This window comes from Diceros bicornis, chromosome 4 (assembly GCF_020826845.1).
Source record: "Diceros bicornis minor isolate mBicDic1 chromosome 4, mDicBic1.mat.cur, whole genome shotgun sequence".
Lineage (NCBI taxonomy): Eukaryota > Metazoa > Chordata > Mammalia > Perissodactyla > Rhinocerotidae > Diceros > Diceros bicornis.
The window spans coordinates 13,475,714-13,491,358 of NC_080743.1; the positions used below are offsets into that span (position 1 = coordinate 13,475,714).

General features: G+C 36.6%; 1 protein-coding gene across 1 annotated transcript; it reads right to left on the reverse strand.

Annotated features, from left to right (window-relative positions):
- Positions 1 to 1,458: 1,458 nt before the first annotated feature.
- On the reverse strand, positions 1,459 to 15,119 carry ASB17 (ankyrin repeat and SOCS box containing 17). Its single transcript, XM_058538313.1, has 3 exons — positions 14,719 to 15,119; positions 4,176 to 4,455; positions 1,459 to 1,736 (listed from the first exon to the last, which is right to left on the reverse strand). Exons 1-3 carry the CDS (start codon positions 15,117 to 15,119, stop codon positions 1,530 to 1,532), a joined length of 888 nt encoding a protein of 295 aa, XP_058394296.1. The 3' UTR covers positions 1,459 to 1,529.
- Positions 15,120 to 15,645: the final 526 nt, after the last annotated feature.

The following is a 15,645-nucleotide window of genomic DNA, read 5'->3' on the forward strand; positions in this document are numbered from 1 at the left end:
ACATGGTGTGGTCCAGGTAGATGTGCACACAGTGGATTTGTGTTATAGCTGAGGAACTCCAAGCTTGGGAAACTCCACTCTTTTATAATGAGCTTCAAGCAAACCTGCTCCACCTTTTCCCCGGAGGAAGACATTATCTCTAGTATGCTAGATGTTGAGCAAACCTTTCCTCTGCTCAGAGAGAGACATTCCATCTTCCAAGGCTGCTCACTATACAAACATCCTTGAAAAGGTACTCTGGAATAAGGCAGTCAGTGCTTCTGCTCATAAGACAGGCAGAAACATGAGAAACCCATGGAGAATTGTCTCCCAATTCTCATTTTAGTGTTGCAACAGTTTCACCACATGGTTATAAAGTCTAGTACCCTAGATATTCAAAAAGAAAAGAGTTAAAAAATTGTCATAGAATAAATTCTATTTTTGTAAAGATAAATTTCTTTGTAACCAAAGAATATACAGATTTAACTGATAATATTTTCATTGTGATATAATGTTGGATCAAAATTGTTCTTTTCTTTCTTTGTATCAAAATGCATATAATTTGGGGGTGGGCAAAATGGGTGAAGGGGGTCAAAAGGTACAAACTTCCGATTATATAATAAATAAGTCCTGAGGATGTAATGTACAGCAAGGTGGCTACAGTTAATAATACTGTATTATATATTTGAAAGTTGCTAAGAGTAGATCTTAAAAGTTCTCATTACGAGAAAAAAAATTTGTAACTATGTATGGTGATGGATGTTAACTAGACTTATTGTAGTTATCATTTCTATATATATATATAATCATTATGTTATACACCTGAAACAAATATAATGTTATATGTCAATTGTATTTCAATTAAAGAAAAATACTACTGGGCTAGTATTTAGAGGTATCACGTGCCAAACACCAAAGCTGTGTTTGGTATACTGTGTTTGGTATACTGTAACTTAAGGCTAGTTATTTCCAAATATAATCCATTTCTGACATCCTATTCCCAACCTCCTCCCTTTAGTTGACTGATTCTTCACCTTGTATTACTGGCGACTATGGCTGCTACAGAATTGTAAATTCTTCTCAAGGAATGGATCACATCTTAATTTCCTTGATTATTCCCTCCTACCAAGCACAATATTTTATTTGCAAACAAACTCAGTAAATATTTGTTAATATGGATATACAGTATAAGATAATATTTACCTAGCTTAGAACATACTAATAATAAGGGCTTCAGAGTTCAGAACATTAATCTGACCAAAATTTTCTCAATAACAAGAATGCTCTAAGGCAAAAACAACTTTTAAGAACAAATGTAAAGGATAAATCTAAACTATTAAAAAAATGCATGTAATTTGTTCTACTGTATAGACCGATAGTGGGCAGAGCCATGTGTTGCTTTGGAAGTGGTTCATTTAGGGTGTCATGTGAAAATATATTTTCTAATGGAATGTTCAATGCAATAAAAATTTGCGTGAAGTTAATAGTTTATTAACTTCTAAATTGCACAACAGTGAGCTTCCTTAAAGAACTCAGGAAAAAGACCCATATTAGCTTTCTAAATTCAGGTAGTTCTGTAGACGAACAGGAATTAGAAGTGAAAATATTCCATTTGGGAGCATATTGTTGGTCAGTAGTTGAGCCCTGATGGTTATTCTGCAAAGATGTAATAGTTCACATGGATCTTTGTATCTTGTTGATGGAATATAGTCCAACCAATCTGAAATAACTGGACGTCTTCCTAAACTTAGCTGCGTCTGAAGAAAAAGAAGATATTTTAATTTTATAATATTCATTAGGTTAATCCAAATTAGCGTTTTTGTTTTATACTTAAATTCAGAAAATAGATGTTAAATTTATATAGCCCTTATATTTTTCCCAAAGCATTTTCACCTGAGGCAAGTATTTTTATTCCCATTTTATTCTCACAATGATATATAAAGTTTAAATAATATGTCTAAGGACACAAAACAGTATTTCTTACAACTATGAATCTGTATATGTTTTTAATTTTAGACAGATCATACTCTTATGTTTTATTAGCTTCTCCTTCTAGAGTAGTGTTCATCTTGGCTATACACTGAAATTATCTAGAGAACTTTAAAAAATACCAATGCTGAGGTTCTATGCCAGAAATTTTGATTCAGTTGGTCTGGGGTTGGGCACAGACAACATAAAGCCTAAAAGTTCCCCTAGGTGATTCTAATCATTGTAGAGTAAACCTTCATACAGCAGAGTCACGAGAAAACCTGACAGGAGGCTCGTCCATATGAAAAGATAACTTTTTAAGTTTTAGTTAAGCTACCTTTTAAAGATTTAATTCTAGAAGCCACATGTTATTAGGTCAACTTAGGAGTAAAACCATTGCTGTATTACAGAGATACTTCTCCAGTAGAACCTATACTCTCGTAGACTACGTGACACTTTTACTTAAATGATATATAATTTTTCGTTATGTATTCAATAAACAACTATTTAAAGAATATCTAGTATATGCTCAGCACTGAGCTTGGTACTTGGATAATTACTAGGGTATGCAAAATAGACATGGTCGCTGTGCTCACAGAACCGTGGTCTAGAGGTAAGATATCTAAAGATATATTTACAATAAAATATATGAGCTACAATAGAGGAAACTACTGGGAAGAGTGAAATGTAAAGCAGGAGCATTCAGTGTTCGTTAAGCTGGTTTTTATGCCATCCTTCACTTTCTTGCTCAATTCTTCACCTTTACTTTAGCTTATTAAATTGCAATTGACTGGAACCCAGCTATAAATTTTTTGCTGCTCAGGCAGGTGATTTTGATCAACTCACTCTATCCTAGTACTTTTCTATTGTGATTGTACCTCAGGAATAGCTTTCAGGGAACTGGTTGAGAATGTCCTATAAGAACTGTGCAGAACTAACCCTGGAAAAGGACAAGCAAATTACTGAAGATGCAAAAAGTTTTAATTTTTTTTGTTTTAAAAATTGGGTTCCAAAATAATTTGACCAATTTGCTCTCCTTACAGTTGGCCCTGGCATGGTCGATTGATAAGCATTGCTGAGGTTTAAGAAAAAAACTCAGCAGAGTTATATCTCTTAGGAGTTTATTTCTGAAGTCACACCTTTAAAGATAAGGGAAATGGCAAGATTCCTTGGGAATTGGACTGGTTTAAATTTATAGGAGTAGCTTTTTTTCCCTTAAGCAGACTTATTTTTTGGTTCTAGTTGACATGATACAATTTGATGCTGAAACGTGCAGTTCATTTTGACAGGGTGAACATGCGCTCTATATGGTTGATTTTTTTCTCTAAACCTGGTTTATTCCAAAAACCATATCAAGGAGAAGCCCTCCACATTTCTAAGGGATAGATATTGTCAATTGAACAAATATTTTAAGTCTTTATATTTTTATGCTTAAAATTGTTTTGGGGGGCCGGCCTCATGGCTTAGCGGTTAAATGCATGCGCTCCGCTACTGGCGGCCCGGGTTCTGATCCCGGGCGTGCACCGACGCACCGCTTGTCTGGCCATGTTGAGGCAGCATCCCACATAAAGCAACTAGAAGGATGTGCAACTATGACGTGCAACTATGACGTACAACTATCCACTGGGGCTTTGGGGGAAAAAAAAAAAAGGAGGAGGATTGGCAATAGATGTTAGCTCAGAGCCGGTCTTCCTCAGCAAAAAGAGGAGGATTGGCATGGATGTTAGCTCAGGGATGATCTTCCTCACCAAAAAAAAAAGAAAAAAAAATTGTTTTGGAATTTTGAAAAGAAAAATCTGGTTTTTGGTGTGTGATTGTATTTGTGGGGAGAACTATAACTCTTATTTTAAAATATTCTATTGGAAAAGAAGTCTGTTAAAGTTTTAATGTATTGTGTTTTTAAGAGACTTAGATATCCCAATAAACACAGGTTACTATGTAATTAGAATGTAATAACAACATACATCTACTTAATAACTACTAAAGTAAACCATAAACTTAACTATTAATATTCTTTCATATTTATAAGATAGAAAATTATGAAATAAATGACTAATGTTTGAGATAATTTGGATTTTGCCCATTTTTAATTTATAAGCATATACTCAAGATTAATTTTCACTGGATGTAATCCATAGATTAAAAATTAACTTCATTCTTGCCTCACAATTTTATCTTAAAGTTGATCAATATTTGAGCCCAAACCCAAAGAACAATATTTTGCTTACCTCTATTTCCGTGACTGAAATGACAGAAAGCACTCTGGAACATAGCACTAAACATGTTTTGGCATCTTCCTGGATGTCTACCAATGTGTGATCAAACATTATTTTCACTCTTAAAGGGTAGAGCAATATTGTTAACACAATGTTGATAGGGTCTTTTTCTCTTTCTAAGATTCCATATTGCAGGAGTATTTTTAAGATACTGGATTGTCTCGTTTGAGCTACATAAACTAGAGGCGTGATGCCACTTAGTGGGCTTGGGCAGTATACTGGTGTAAAAGTTCTGTGAATTAAACAAACAAATAAAGCCTCATTGAGTATAGAATTAAGAAATGTGGTAAACATTTTGTCTTAACAGTACTGGGAAAATAATAGTATTAATCTTAAATATTAAACGTCTTAAAAAGTTTTAATGAAACTTTACGTTTATATAGAATGTCTTAAAAAGAGTTTTCCACTCTATGAATTTAGATGAAACTGAAGGTTGAAAAATAAGAAAACTTCTACTACACATTTAAATCCTCTTTACACTTGTAAAAACAAACAAAAAATGATTTACAAAGTGTGGAAAATGTTTTTTATTTTTCCAGGGAAAGATTCGCTTTGAGCTAACATCTGGTGCCAATCTTTGTCTTTTTTTCTTCTTTTTTTTGTCCCCAAAGCCTCAGTGCCTGTTTGTATATCATAGTTGTAAGTTCTTCTAGTTCCTCTATGTGAGCTGCTGCCACAGAATGGCTACTGACAGACAAGTGGTGTGGTTCCACGCCAGGGAACTGAACCCAGGCTGCCGAAGTGTTAGAGTGCTAAACTTTAACCATTAGGCCGTTAGGGGTGGCTCGGAGAGTGTTTGTCTCTAGTAGTAGCAATTCTGTTTCTCATTTGAGAGGTCCATAGTGATTAGAAGTAGTATCATAAAACTGATGTAGCCCTGGAAATTCCAAAATGGAAAAGAGGGAAAGTCTCTTTTTTATTTCACTTTATTAGTAGAACAGTCTTATGTGACCATTTTTATATCTTTTTGTTTGTTTTTGTTGTTCTTGATCATATATCAGACATGAAGTGAAGATTAAACGAAAAAGGAATAAGTGCAACTACCTTAATTCTATTTTTTTCACTTTAATAAAATTAGAATTGGTATTTGTAGGTTTAAGAAATGTAAATTATGATGAGGGCCATATCAGGTCCCTCAAGGGCAGAATTTTGTTTTCTTTCTTTAGTAGTTTTGAGAGTCCTCTGAAATCTCATTTTTCCTGGAGTACTACATGATGGCTGGACTTGAAAATATCTCTTCCCTTATGACAGAAATGAAAATTTTATTTTTTTTCTAATTTTATATAGTCCTTGCAGTTGTTTCATTTAGTAGACATTTATGTTTGCTATTGACTTGATCTCTATATGTAGACAGGACATGGTAGAACAAACCACAGGGGATTTTATATTTTCAAGTCTTGATTTGGCCAAGTAAACACGGCTTTTAGGACTAAAGAGAGATTTTATTCATGATTCTTGTCTCTGGAATTCTCTTGATTGGTCTAGTAAAATACTAATATATTCTGCAAAACAGCATACAAACTATAAATATTGGTTTGGATAACTATACAGAGCAAGGAAAGTGTTATTCCAAAAGAGAATCTTTTCAGTCGGCCTCTTTGAGTTTCAGTTTCCTCATGCATTTAGTACTCATTTGCTCATTCATTTATTAACTAATTTATTTAAGACTTGATTGTCCAGAGTGTACTGAGTACTAGGTATGCAGAGATGAAAGATATAGTCCTTGATCTCAAGATGCTTATTCTCTCATAGTCTAGTAAGGGAAACAGACAAGTAATTCAATAAATACAACACAAGGTGATAATTTATGATAGAAACATGCTTGGGGTACTATAGACATACTGGGGGGAGGGCATTTAACTCTACCTGGAATGGTCATTGCCTGTACGTTATCCTGGAGCTAAGAATTGAAGGATTAGTAGGTGTTTGCCGATAAAAAATTGGAAAGAATGTTTCATTTACAAACATAAACCAACGTTGGTGGATTGTTATACCTGAACTAGCTATATAAAATGAATGTTTTGTATTAGGTAAGTTCTCTGGTTGAGTGTATTTGGGAGTCCTAGAGATCTCCACTGTGGTGATTGCCTTGTCAGGAGCTCTGAAACGTACAGTTTGAAAATCACTAGACCAACTAGTTTATCTCCAAAGCTTAATTGAGCACTGAAATGCCAAGATTTTGTGATTAAAAAAAAATAATAGTGTGGTGTAGTGCAGAGTAGTATTTTAGAAGTTAAGGAGTGGATTTTTGTCATAACTCTGCCAGTGGTATTATATATGTCCTTTTAAGTTCTACGTATAGGTATATACACCATGTCCTGGAATTGTCTCCAGATCAATGTTCTCCTGGACATCTTGTCTTTTTCACAGATACTTCTAACACATATCCAAAATTGAACTCGTAAACCACTTCTTTTGTATTCCCTATCCTGCTTATTGGTAGTCACTTTCACAAACCACCACTTCATCCAACTCTTTCACGTTTCTTTGATTTGTATATGTTCTTCCCCTCCCTTTTCAATTCTGGGACAAATCTTGCTCATTGTCTAAGACCCTGTGTAATAGACTCTTCTGTGAAGTCTTCTTTGATCATCTGACTTTCCTCTTACTCCTCATGGCACTTTGTACATACCTCTGTCAAGCCCTTATCATTTTAGACAGCTTGCTTAATGTCTCTGATCTTTCATTTTCTCATCTTCAAAATAAATGGGTGAGCAAGACAAACTATAAAAATTTAAGCTTTACAAGGGCAATAATTTTTGTCTGTTTAGTCCATTATTATATCCCTAAATGCCGAGAACAATGATTGGCCCATAGTAGACACTCAGATATTTGTTAATTTATTTTTTTTTACTCAGCCTGAAAAAAAAAAAATATATATATATACACATATACAGTCCTTCATCACTTAACAACGGGGATACGTTCTGAGAAATGCGTCATTAGGCGATTTCGTCACTGTGTGAACATCATAGAGTGTACTTACACAAACCTAGATGGTACAGCCTACTACACACCTAGGCTATATGGTACTAATCTTATGGAACCACCATCCCATATGTAGTGCATTGTTGACCAAAATGTCATTATGTGGCACATGACTGTATATATTCCTTAAATTTATTCTGTAGCTTCCGGGACTAACAAGATTTTTAGTGAAGTGCAATCATTTAAATTTTTCAAAAGCAATCTAATTTATTCATCTTGCTAACTCTTAAGAAGATATTTGATTTAAGAGTCTTATAAGTATGGAAATTCAGGGGACTTAGGGAACAAAAAATACCACAGTGGCCCTTGTTAAGATTTAGAGATATCTGTTGATTTTAAGATACGAAGATTGACATTACTTTTAGAAGATATTTTGGACCAAAAATGTTGAAAATATAACTAAAACTCAAATTGGTTTAAAATGAGATTTAAAGTCTAATCTGTACCTAAATTACATATGATTAATCCTCATGTTTAAAGAGCATTTATTGTAAACCAAAATTTGTTTAATCTGTACTGACAGTTAATTATAACAGTACTTATGTGGATGAAGTGAGGCAGGCAAAGCAAGAATCAGTTTGTAAATGTGAGGCTAATGAACCGAACCCTCTGTATCTGAAAACCTGTCATATACGCTTATGAAATGGGGCGTGATATTTCCATATAGACATGCAGAGAATGACTCAGTTTTGTAGGTATAATAATTTCTAAATTCTTTCTACTGTTTCCCCTTTGGTTTCTAGCTGCCAAATTCAGTAGATGTTTCTCTGTAATAATTCTATCTCTGATATTTAACGCAGTTGACTTTCTTGAAACCGTATTTTCCCTTGACTCAATGGGACCATTCTCTCCAAGTTATGCCTCCACTGCTTTGACTATTCCTTCTCAAGTCTCTTTCACTGGTTCCTCTTACTCTGCCGTCAACATCTATGTAAAGTAGATGAGGCCTTTTGACTAATTTTCATTTGACTAATTGTTCTCAGGCAATTTCATCCATGACCAAAACCTCAAATTCTGTCTATTAATTTATTCAACAAACATTTATTAAAAGCATACTATATGCCAGGCATTGTTTTAGGTACTTGGGATACTTGAGTGAACAAAACAAAGACGTGTACTTTCTTGCTTATATTGTAGTGAGGGGTACTTGACAGTACAGAATAAACATAGTAAACAAACAAATTTTATATGTTAGAAGATTTGATAAGTGCTTTGGGAAAAAGAAGTAGAGCAGGATAAAGAGAATGGAAATGACAGGGGGTGCAGTGAGGGCATTTTCCAATTTTAAATAGGACGATAAGATAGGACATTATGAAGAGTGACATTTGGATAGGGAAGAAGGAGATGAAGAAGTTAGCCATTTGGATACTCAAGGACCCTGAAGCAGGAGAGTGTTTCTGGAGTGTTGAAGGAAGAGTAAGGGTGGCTGAAAGAGTGAAAAGGGTGGGGAGTAGTAGGAAATGAGGACAGAGGTATGGGATGCCACATCATGTAGAGCTTTGTAGATCGCTGTAAGAACTTCATCTTTTACTCTGGAATAGAGGAGCCGTTGGAAATTTTGAGTAGAAAAGCAACATGATCTTACCTTTGTTGAGAATTTGTTATAGGACAGAAGAAGGGAAATAACTTAGCTTGGTACAGGGTGATAACAGTGGAGGCGGTCAGATTCTGTATATTGTTTGAAGGTAGAACCAACAGATCCCTGACAGATGAGATTTGGAATGTAAGAGAAAAAGAGACGTCAAAGATGACACTGTCTAGCCACCTATTGCACATCTCTACCTGGATATCTCTTAGGCAATGCAAACTCATATGTCCAAACTGACTTTGTAGGTCTCTTGTAATAATCTTGATCGGTTTGTGGCATGACCATTGTGTTAGGCTGAATAATGTCTCTCAGTATGGCAAAAGAGATTTTGCAGATGTAATTAAGATAAGGATCTTGAGATGGGAGATTATCCGGTGGGCCCAATGTAATCACTGCAGTCCTTATAATAAATGTCAGAGAATGATAGAAGCAGAGCCAGTGAAGGAGATATGACCCTACAGTGTTGGCTTTGAAGATGGAGGAAGAGTCCATGAATCAAGGAATACAAATGGCCTCTAAAAGTTGGCAAAGGCAAGGAAACAGAATCTCCCCTAGAGCCTCTAGAAGGAATCAGCCCTGCTGACATCTTGATTTTAGCCCTATAGCCTCAATTTGAACTTCTGACCTACAGAACTATAAAATAATAAATTCATGTTGTTTTAAGCCACTAAGTTTGTGATAATTTGTGACAGCAGCAACAAGAAACTAATAAAACCATCAACCAGTCTCAAAATTTAGAAATCTGAAGATCAACTCTTCTCTCTCTTTGATTCTTCTCTTCTAGTCACTCACTATGTCTGGTTATTCTATTTAATAATATGTCTTCTTTGCCTCACTGCTATTGCTTTAGTTGAAGTCCTCCTTATAATTTACCCTGACAATCATACCAAAGAATGGCTAGAGATTAGAGGGGATGGTGGCAGAGTGGAATTAATTCTTCCCCCCAAACAATTATAAATACACATATAATTTAAGTTAGCACATTGTGCGTGTTATGCAAATTCAGCTTCAAGCAACTCCTCTAACGACCTCCCTCTTTTCAATCAGATTGCTTTCCCCAACTCTTTCTATATAGAAATCCTGGAGCTGCCATTGTACCTGGAGTGTTTGCCCAGTCTACTAACTGTTCTCCCGGCCTCTAGCCCCAGCTAGAGGGCCAGCTAGCCCCAGCTTCCCTTCCCACAATCCAGTCTTCAAAGGGGACTGGGAGCTGATGTATCTTTTCATACTACACTTTCATACATACACTTCACTGGTTGTGCATGAGATGCCATGGTGTAAATTTCAAATTCCTTAGTACGACCTACCAAGTCCTACAAGGTTTTACTTCTTTTTTGTTTTTCTTTTTTGTGAGGAAGATCAGCCCTGAGCTAATGTCCATGCCAATCCTCCTCTTTTTTTTTTTTTTTTTTTTTGCTGAGGAAGACTGGCCCTGAGCTAACATCCATGCCCATCTTCCTCCACTTTATGTGGGACGCCGCCACAGCATGGCCCGACAAGTGGTGCATTGGTGTGCGCCCGGGATCCGAACCTGACCGCCAACAGCGGAGCGTGCGCACTTAACCACGACACCACGGGGCCGACCCAGGTTTTACTTCTAAGCTTCATCTTTCGCTACTACCTGATTCCTGTCTCACTCTCTAGCAATTGCTGAATTGCCTTATAGTCACTGGATATATGTTGTTTGTGTCTCCTTTGGCTTTAGTCACCCACCATCTGCCTAGAGTACATTTCTTCAATGGAAAGACAGGGAAAACTCCCTTTCATCTTTTAAAACTCAATTTAATATATTGCCTCTTCTAGAGAGCCTTCTCAGATACCTGCTCTTCCCCAATAGTGTTAACAGTGTCCTCTGTTCTCCCTACCTGTACATGCTTCTATTTTTGCATTTATAGTGTAGTTATAATTTTTTTGTGTGTGTGAGGAAGATCAGCCCTGAGCTAATATCTGCCAATTCTCCTCTTTTTTCTGAGGAAGACTGGCCCTGGGCTAACATCCATGCCCATCTTCCTCCACTTTATATGGGACGCTGCCACAGCATGGCAAGCGGTACATCAGTGTGCGCCTGGGATCCGAACCGGCGAACCCCGGGCCGCAGCAGGGGAGCACATGCACTTAACCGCTTGCGCCACCGGGCCGGCCCCTGTGGTTATAATTTTTTTATGGCTCACTTACTAGTGTATGAGCTCTCCAAAACCAGGAAATACGTCTACTTTGTTTTTGTATCCCCAACAAATAACACAGTGTCTTGCACTTAGAAAATGCTTAATAAGTGATTATTGTCATTTTAACTAAATGACATCCTCTCTCTTAAACCACTTACAGTCTGTCATACAGTGGCATTTAGATGTTTATTGCAGGTTTCTTGTAAAATGAACAAACTTAAGTTCCTTTCCCTTATTAATTCTATATCGTCTCCTCTAGGGACATATTTAGAAACTTCATTGTTATAATAGGGAAATTATCATACTGGAGTGTATACAGGGGAACATGACCAAAGAATGATGCTACTATAGAAATAAAGAACAACAGATAATAGGAAACTTAGGGTATCCATTATGGCGAACTAATAGTTGTGTTCAAATATTTGAGAGGTTTTCAGGTAGGAGAGAGAATAAGTGGGCTTTGTTCTCTATGGCTCTGGGGTTAGAATTGGAGAAATGGAGACAGATTTCAGCACACTATGAGGAAGAAGAATCTCATAAAGCTGTGTAAAAATTCACTTTTTCATTCAACAAAATTTTGATTGAGGACTTGTTATGTATATGTATAGTTATAGGCAGTGAGGATTCAGTGTTGAAGTAGTCAGGGTTCCTCCTCCCATGGATCTTACTTTTAGCAAGAGTAGTGAATAAATGAATCAATGAAAAAAAAAAACAGCAGCAAATAAACAGTGATCAGTGCTGTGCAGAGAATTAAAATAGAGTGCTCTGATAATGATGGAGTGACTTCTTTAGAAGGTGTGACCTGGAAGGTCTCTCTGAGGAGATGACATTTATACTGTGATCCAGCCGATAAAAAGGAGCTAGCCATAGGAAGATCTGAATGATAAGATTTTCAGGCAGAGGGAATAGTTATTACGAGGCCTTTGGGCAGAAATGAACTTGAAGATGTTCATATAATAGAAAGGTGTGTGTGGTTGGAATATAGTGTTCAAGGGGAAGAGTGACATGAGATTGGATTTGGGAGAAATTGTGAGGGACCAGATCATGTAGAACTTTTTAAAAACTGGTATTGAGTTTGAATTTTATTCCACTTGTAGTGGGAAAACTTTGGAGGATTTAAACCATGGGTAATATGACCTAATTTATGTTTTTATAAGGTCACTCAGGCTTCTGAGTTAAGAATAGATTATAGAGATGATGATGGCTTCACCTGGGTTAGAAATGGAGGAGATGAAAAGAAGTATAACTAATTGGGATATGTTTTAGAGACAAAGTCAAAAGGACTTGTTGATGTGTTGGTGAAGGAAAGAGAAGAATCAAGAATAAATCTTAGAGTTCTGGCTTGAGCAACAGAATAGAACAACAGAGGCCTTTAAGCAGGTGGGGAATTCAGGGGAAGGAGCAAATTGACAGGGAGAGAGTGAGTTAGAGCAATATTCTGTTTTTTGTTTTTTTTTTTTTTTTTTTTTTTTTTTGTGAGGAGATCAGCCCTGAGCTAACATCCACCAATCCTCCTCTTTTTCTTCGCTGAGGAAGACGGCCCTGGGCTAACATCGGTGCCCATCTTCCTCCACTTTATATGGGACGCCGCCACAGCATGGCTTACCAAGCAGTGCGTCGGTGCGCGCCCGGGATCCGAACCAGCGAACCCCGGGCCACCGCAGCGGAGCGCGCGCACCTAACCGCTTGCGCCACCGGGCTGGCCCCGCAATATTCTGTTTTGTTTCCATAAAGTTTGAGTTGCTTTGTGGGGGTATTGAGTAGACAGCTTAACATAGGAGGAGTCTGTAGCTCAGAGGAGAGGTCAGGGCTAGAGGTAAAGATTTGGGTGTCATTGGCATATATATACTATTTAAAATCATGAGACTGGATAAATCTTTGCGGGAAAGTACATAAGCTAGGAAAGAGCAGGGTCCCTGGGCAAAGGAATGGTTTACCTTGGGAAATAGTTACCTCACTACTACTAGAGTTGTTCAAGGAGAGACCAGATGAGCATCAGCCAGGGATGCTCTACAAGGGGTTGCCTCCCAGGGGAGAGATTTGCTAATGCATTCTTAGGTTACATCTGAATCTCAAAATCTATGATTCTGAAAGATCCAAATGATGTTGTGGTACGTAGAATTGGCCTGTAATGTCTTTCACCTTGTGGAGACATCTAAGTCAAAAATTATTGGGCCGGCCCCGTGGCTTAGCGGTTAAGCGCTCATGCTCCACTACTGGCGACCCGGGTTCGGATCCCGAGTGCGCACTGATGCACCGCTTCTCCGGCCATGCTGAGGCCGTGTCCCACATACGGCAACTAGAAGGATCTGCAACTATGACATACAACTGTCTACTGGGGCTTTGGGGAAAAAAAGGAGGAGGATTGGCAATAGATGTTAGCTCAGAGCCGGTCTTCCCCAGCGAAAAGAGGAGGATTAGCACAGATGTTAGCTCAGGGCTGATCTTCCTCACACGCACACACACACAAATTATTGATTTTAAAGCTGTCAGTTAAGACAGTTGTTATTGGCACTGTTATATGCCACTGTGAGTTTTTCTTTCTTTTATTTTCCTTGCTTTCCTTTGAGTTTTCCCCCTTTTGCCTTCCATTTTTAATTCTTTTTATTTATCCTCTCTTCCTCTGTTTTACTCCATTTTTCTTTTCCTGTGGGCCTGCCAGGGACACGCATAGGCATTGTCCAGCTAGTGACACTCAGTGTTAGAAGCTGCTGATCTCTGCTATAGTTAAAAATATAATTGTCCTTAAAACAACCAAAAAGTGCAATTGAGGGGTTTTATTTATTGATATTCCATACAACAGCTATCAGTTCATGTAACTGGGTGATCATTAAGGAAAGCAATCTAGTGGTTCTCCAATACCACAGTGATACACACTCAAGAATATGACTCCGCTTAAGGCAGAATCTAAATTGGTTTAGTCTTTAACTGATCTTGTCTGTCTTGTTTTTCATTGCATACATGGTTCTATCATTGTGCCCAGTACAGTGTCTCATACACAGTAAGGTGATAGGTAAATACTATGTTGAATGAATGAACAAATGCACATCAGTTCTAATCAAAATAATACTTAAAACCAAAGAATAAATTGGAGTTAGTGCAAACTAAGTAACTTTAGAATTTATATTATGGACTCTACAAAGAGGTCACATTAGAGATTTTATTTTCATAAGATCCTCAGTAGTATTCATTAGCTAGCTTGACCTGTTCATACTGTACGAAAATTTGTTTCTATAATAGACTGAATCAGGTATTTGACTTTCATTGTGCTCAATTCTGAAGAATTTGGAGTCAAATTTATCAATATTTAACATACAGATAGGAAATTATTGTGTTTAATAAATATTACTAAGTGAATATGTGTGTATATTCTGAATTATACTTTGAAAGTCAATTTATATAAACACCATAGATATACATTCTCAGTATTATCAAAAAGAAGACATCATAGTATTACATAAAACAGTGTCTTTTTATAGTTAGAGAAGTTGTCTAACATTGTATTACCTTGAGCACTAACATGTAAGCTTTACAGAGCAGAACCACTAGTAATTTATTGGTACATAATGTACATATAGGTAAAAATTTATTGAATAAATAAGGAAGAAATGAAGGAGTGAATAAATGAATGAGCAATCAAATTAGGATTCCATATTCATTTATAGCCGCTATGCATATTCATTCAAAAATAAGTAGTATAACCTCCTAAAGAGAAATATTGTCCTTTTAAGGTGAAAATATATGAGATTATTACCTCCATATCAGTGCCAGGTTACTACTTCTGTCTTGAACATAGTCTTTTGTCTTCTTGAGAAGCAACTCCACGAAGTCGGGATTACTTTTTCTGACGAAAACCCAGTACAGAATTATATTCACACATATTTCAGTAAATTCAAGATTAAAATTTAGTTCAAAACGGTATCCTGATTTTTCCGCAAATGCAATATAATCTGTGAGTAGTATGTCAAACCCATCCAAGTCCATGTACCTCAGAATTTTTGCCAGTGTTCTATAAATCTTAGGTTCATAACAGTGATATCCCCATTGACCCCAAAACTGCAAGGATGGTCTTTTAGCAATTTTGTCAATGAGATTGCAGAATATATTGCTTCCTGGACAAGAAGTCTTACGACATAATTTAGAAGATTTATTCATTGCTACTTAAGGCAACAATATAGAAATAAAATCATAGGAAGTCATACTGTAGTCCTTCAGTTACATATTTTGACAATGTAGTAGGCTTTACTCCACAAACAGAAAGTGCCTTTTAGACTGTAGCCAGAAAACATATCATATGAAATATTACCATAAAGAACTGGATGACATCACAATAGGTAGAGAGCTTTCATCAGCATAGGTCAGAAATGTGGGATATTCTATGTAACTAGTGACATTTGAGAGAGATACATTGACCAAAAATGGCATGTGTGAGAGCAAGATAGAATATTTCTAACTTCCTAAGAATTCAGCTCAAGCTGGTATGTGTGTTTATCACGTGCTAAAAGCACAGTCTATGCATTAGACAAAATAATATTAATAATCAGATTGTTTATTCTTTTTAGGCCATCATGTAAACAAAGAGATAATGATAGTGATATTGAAAAAGTTGAAGTACTGTTGGTCACACGTTCTGCATGTTCTCACTTAATCCTCCTAGGATGTTTTCCCCATTTCATAGTTG

Bases quoted from the DNA above. Each gene is read 5' to 3' on its own strand.
- ASB17 (XM_058538313.1), bottom strand. From the start codon at position 15,119: ATGAATAAATCTTCTAAATTATGTCGTAAGACTTCTTGTCCAGGAAGC. The intron at 4,456-14,718 runs GTAATAATCTCA...TTTAATTCACAG, and splicing joins AACCTGGCACTGATATGGAG to AACTTTTACACCAGTATACT. The intron at 1,737-4,175 runs GTAAGCAAAATA...CTTTTTCTTCAG, and splicing joins TTTCAGTCACGGAAATAGAG to ACGCAGCTAAGTTTAGGAAG.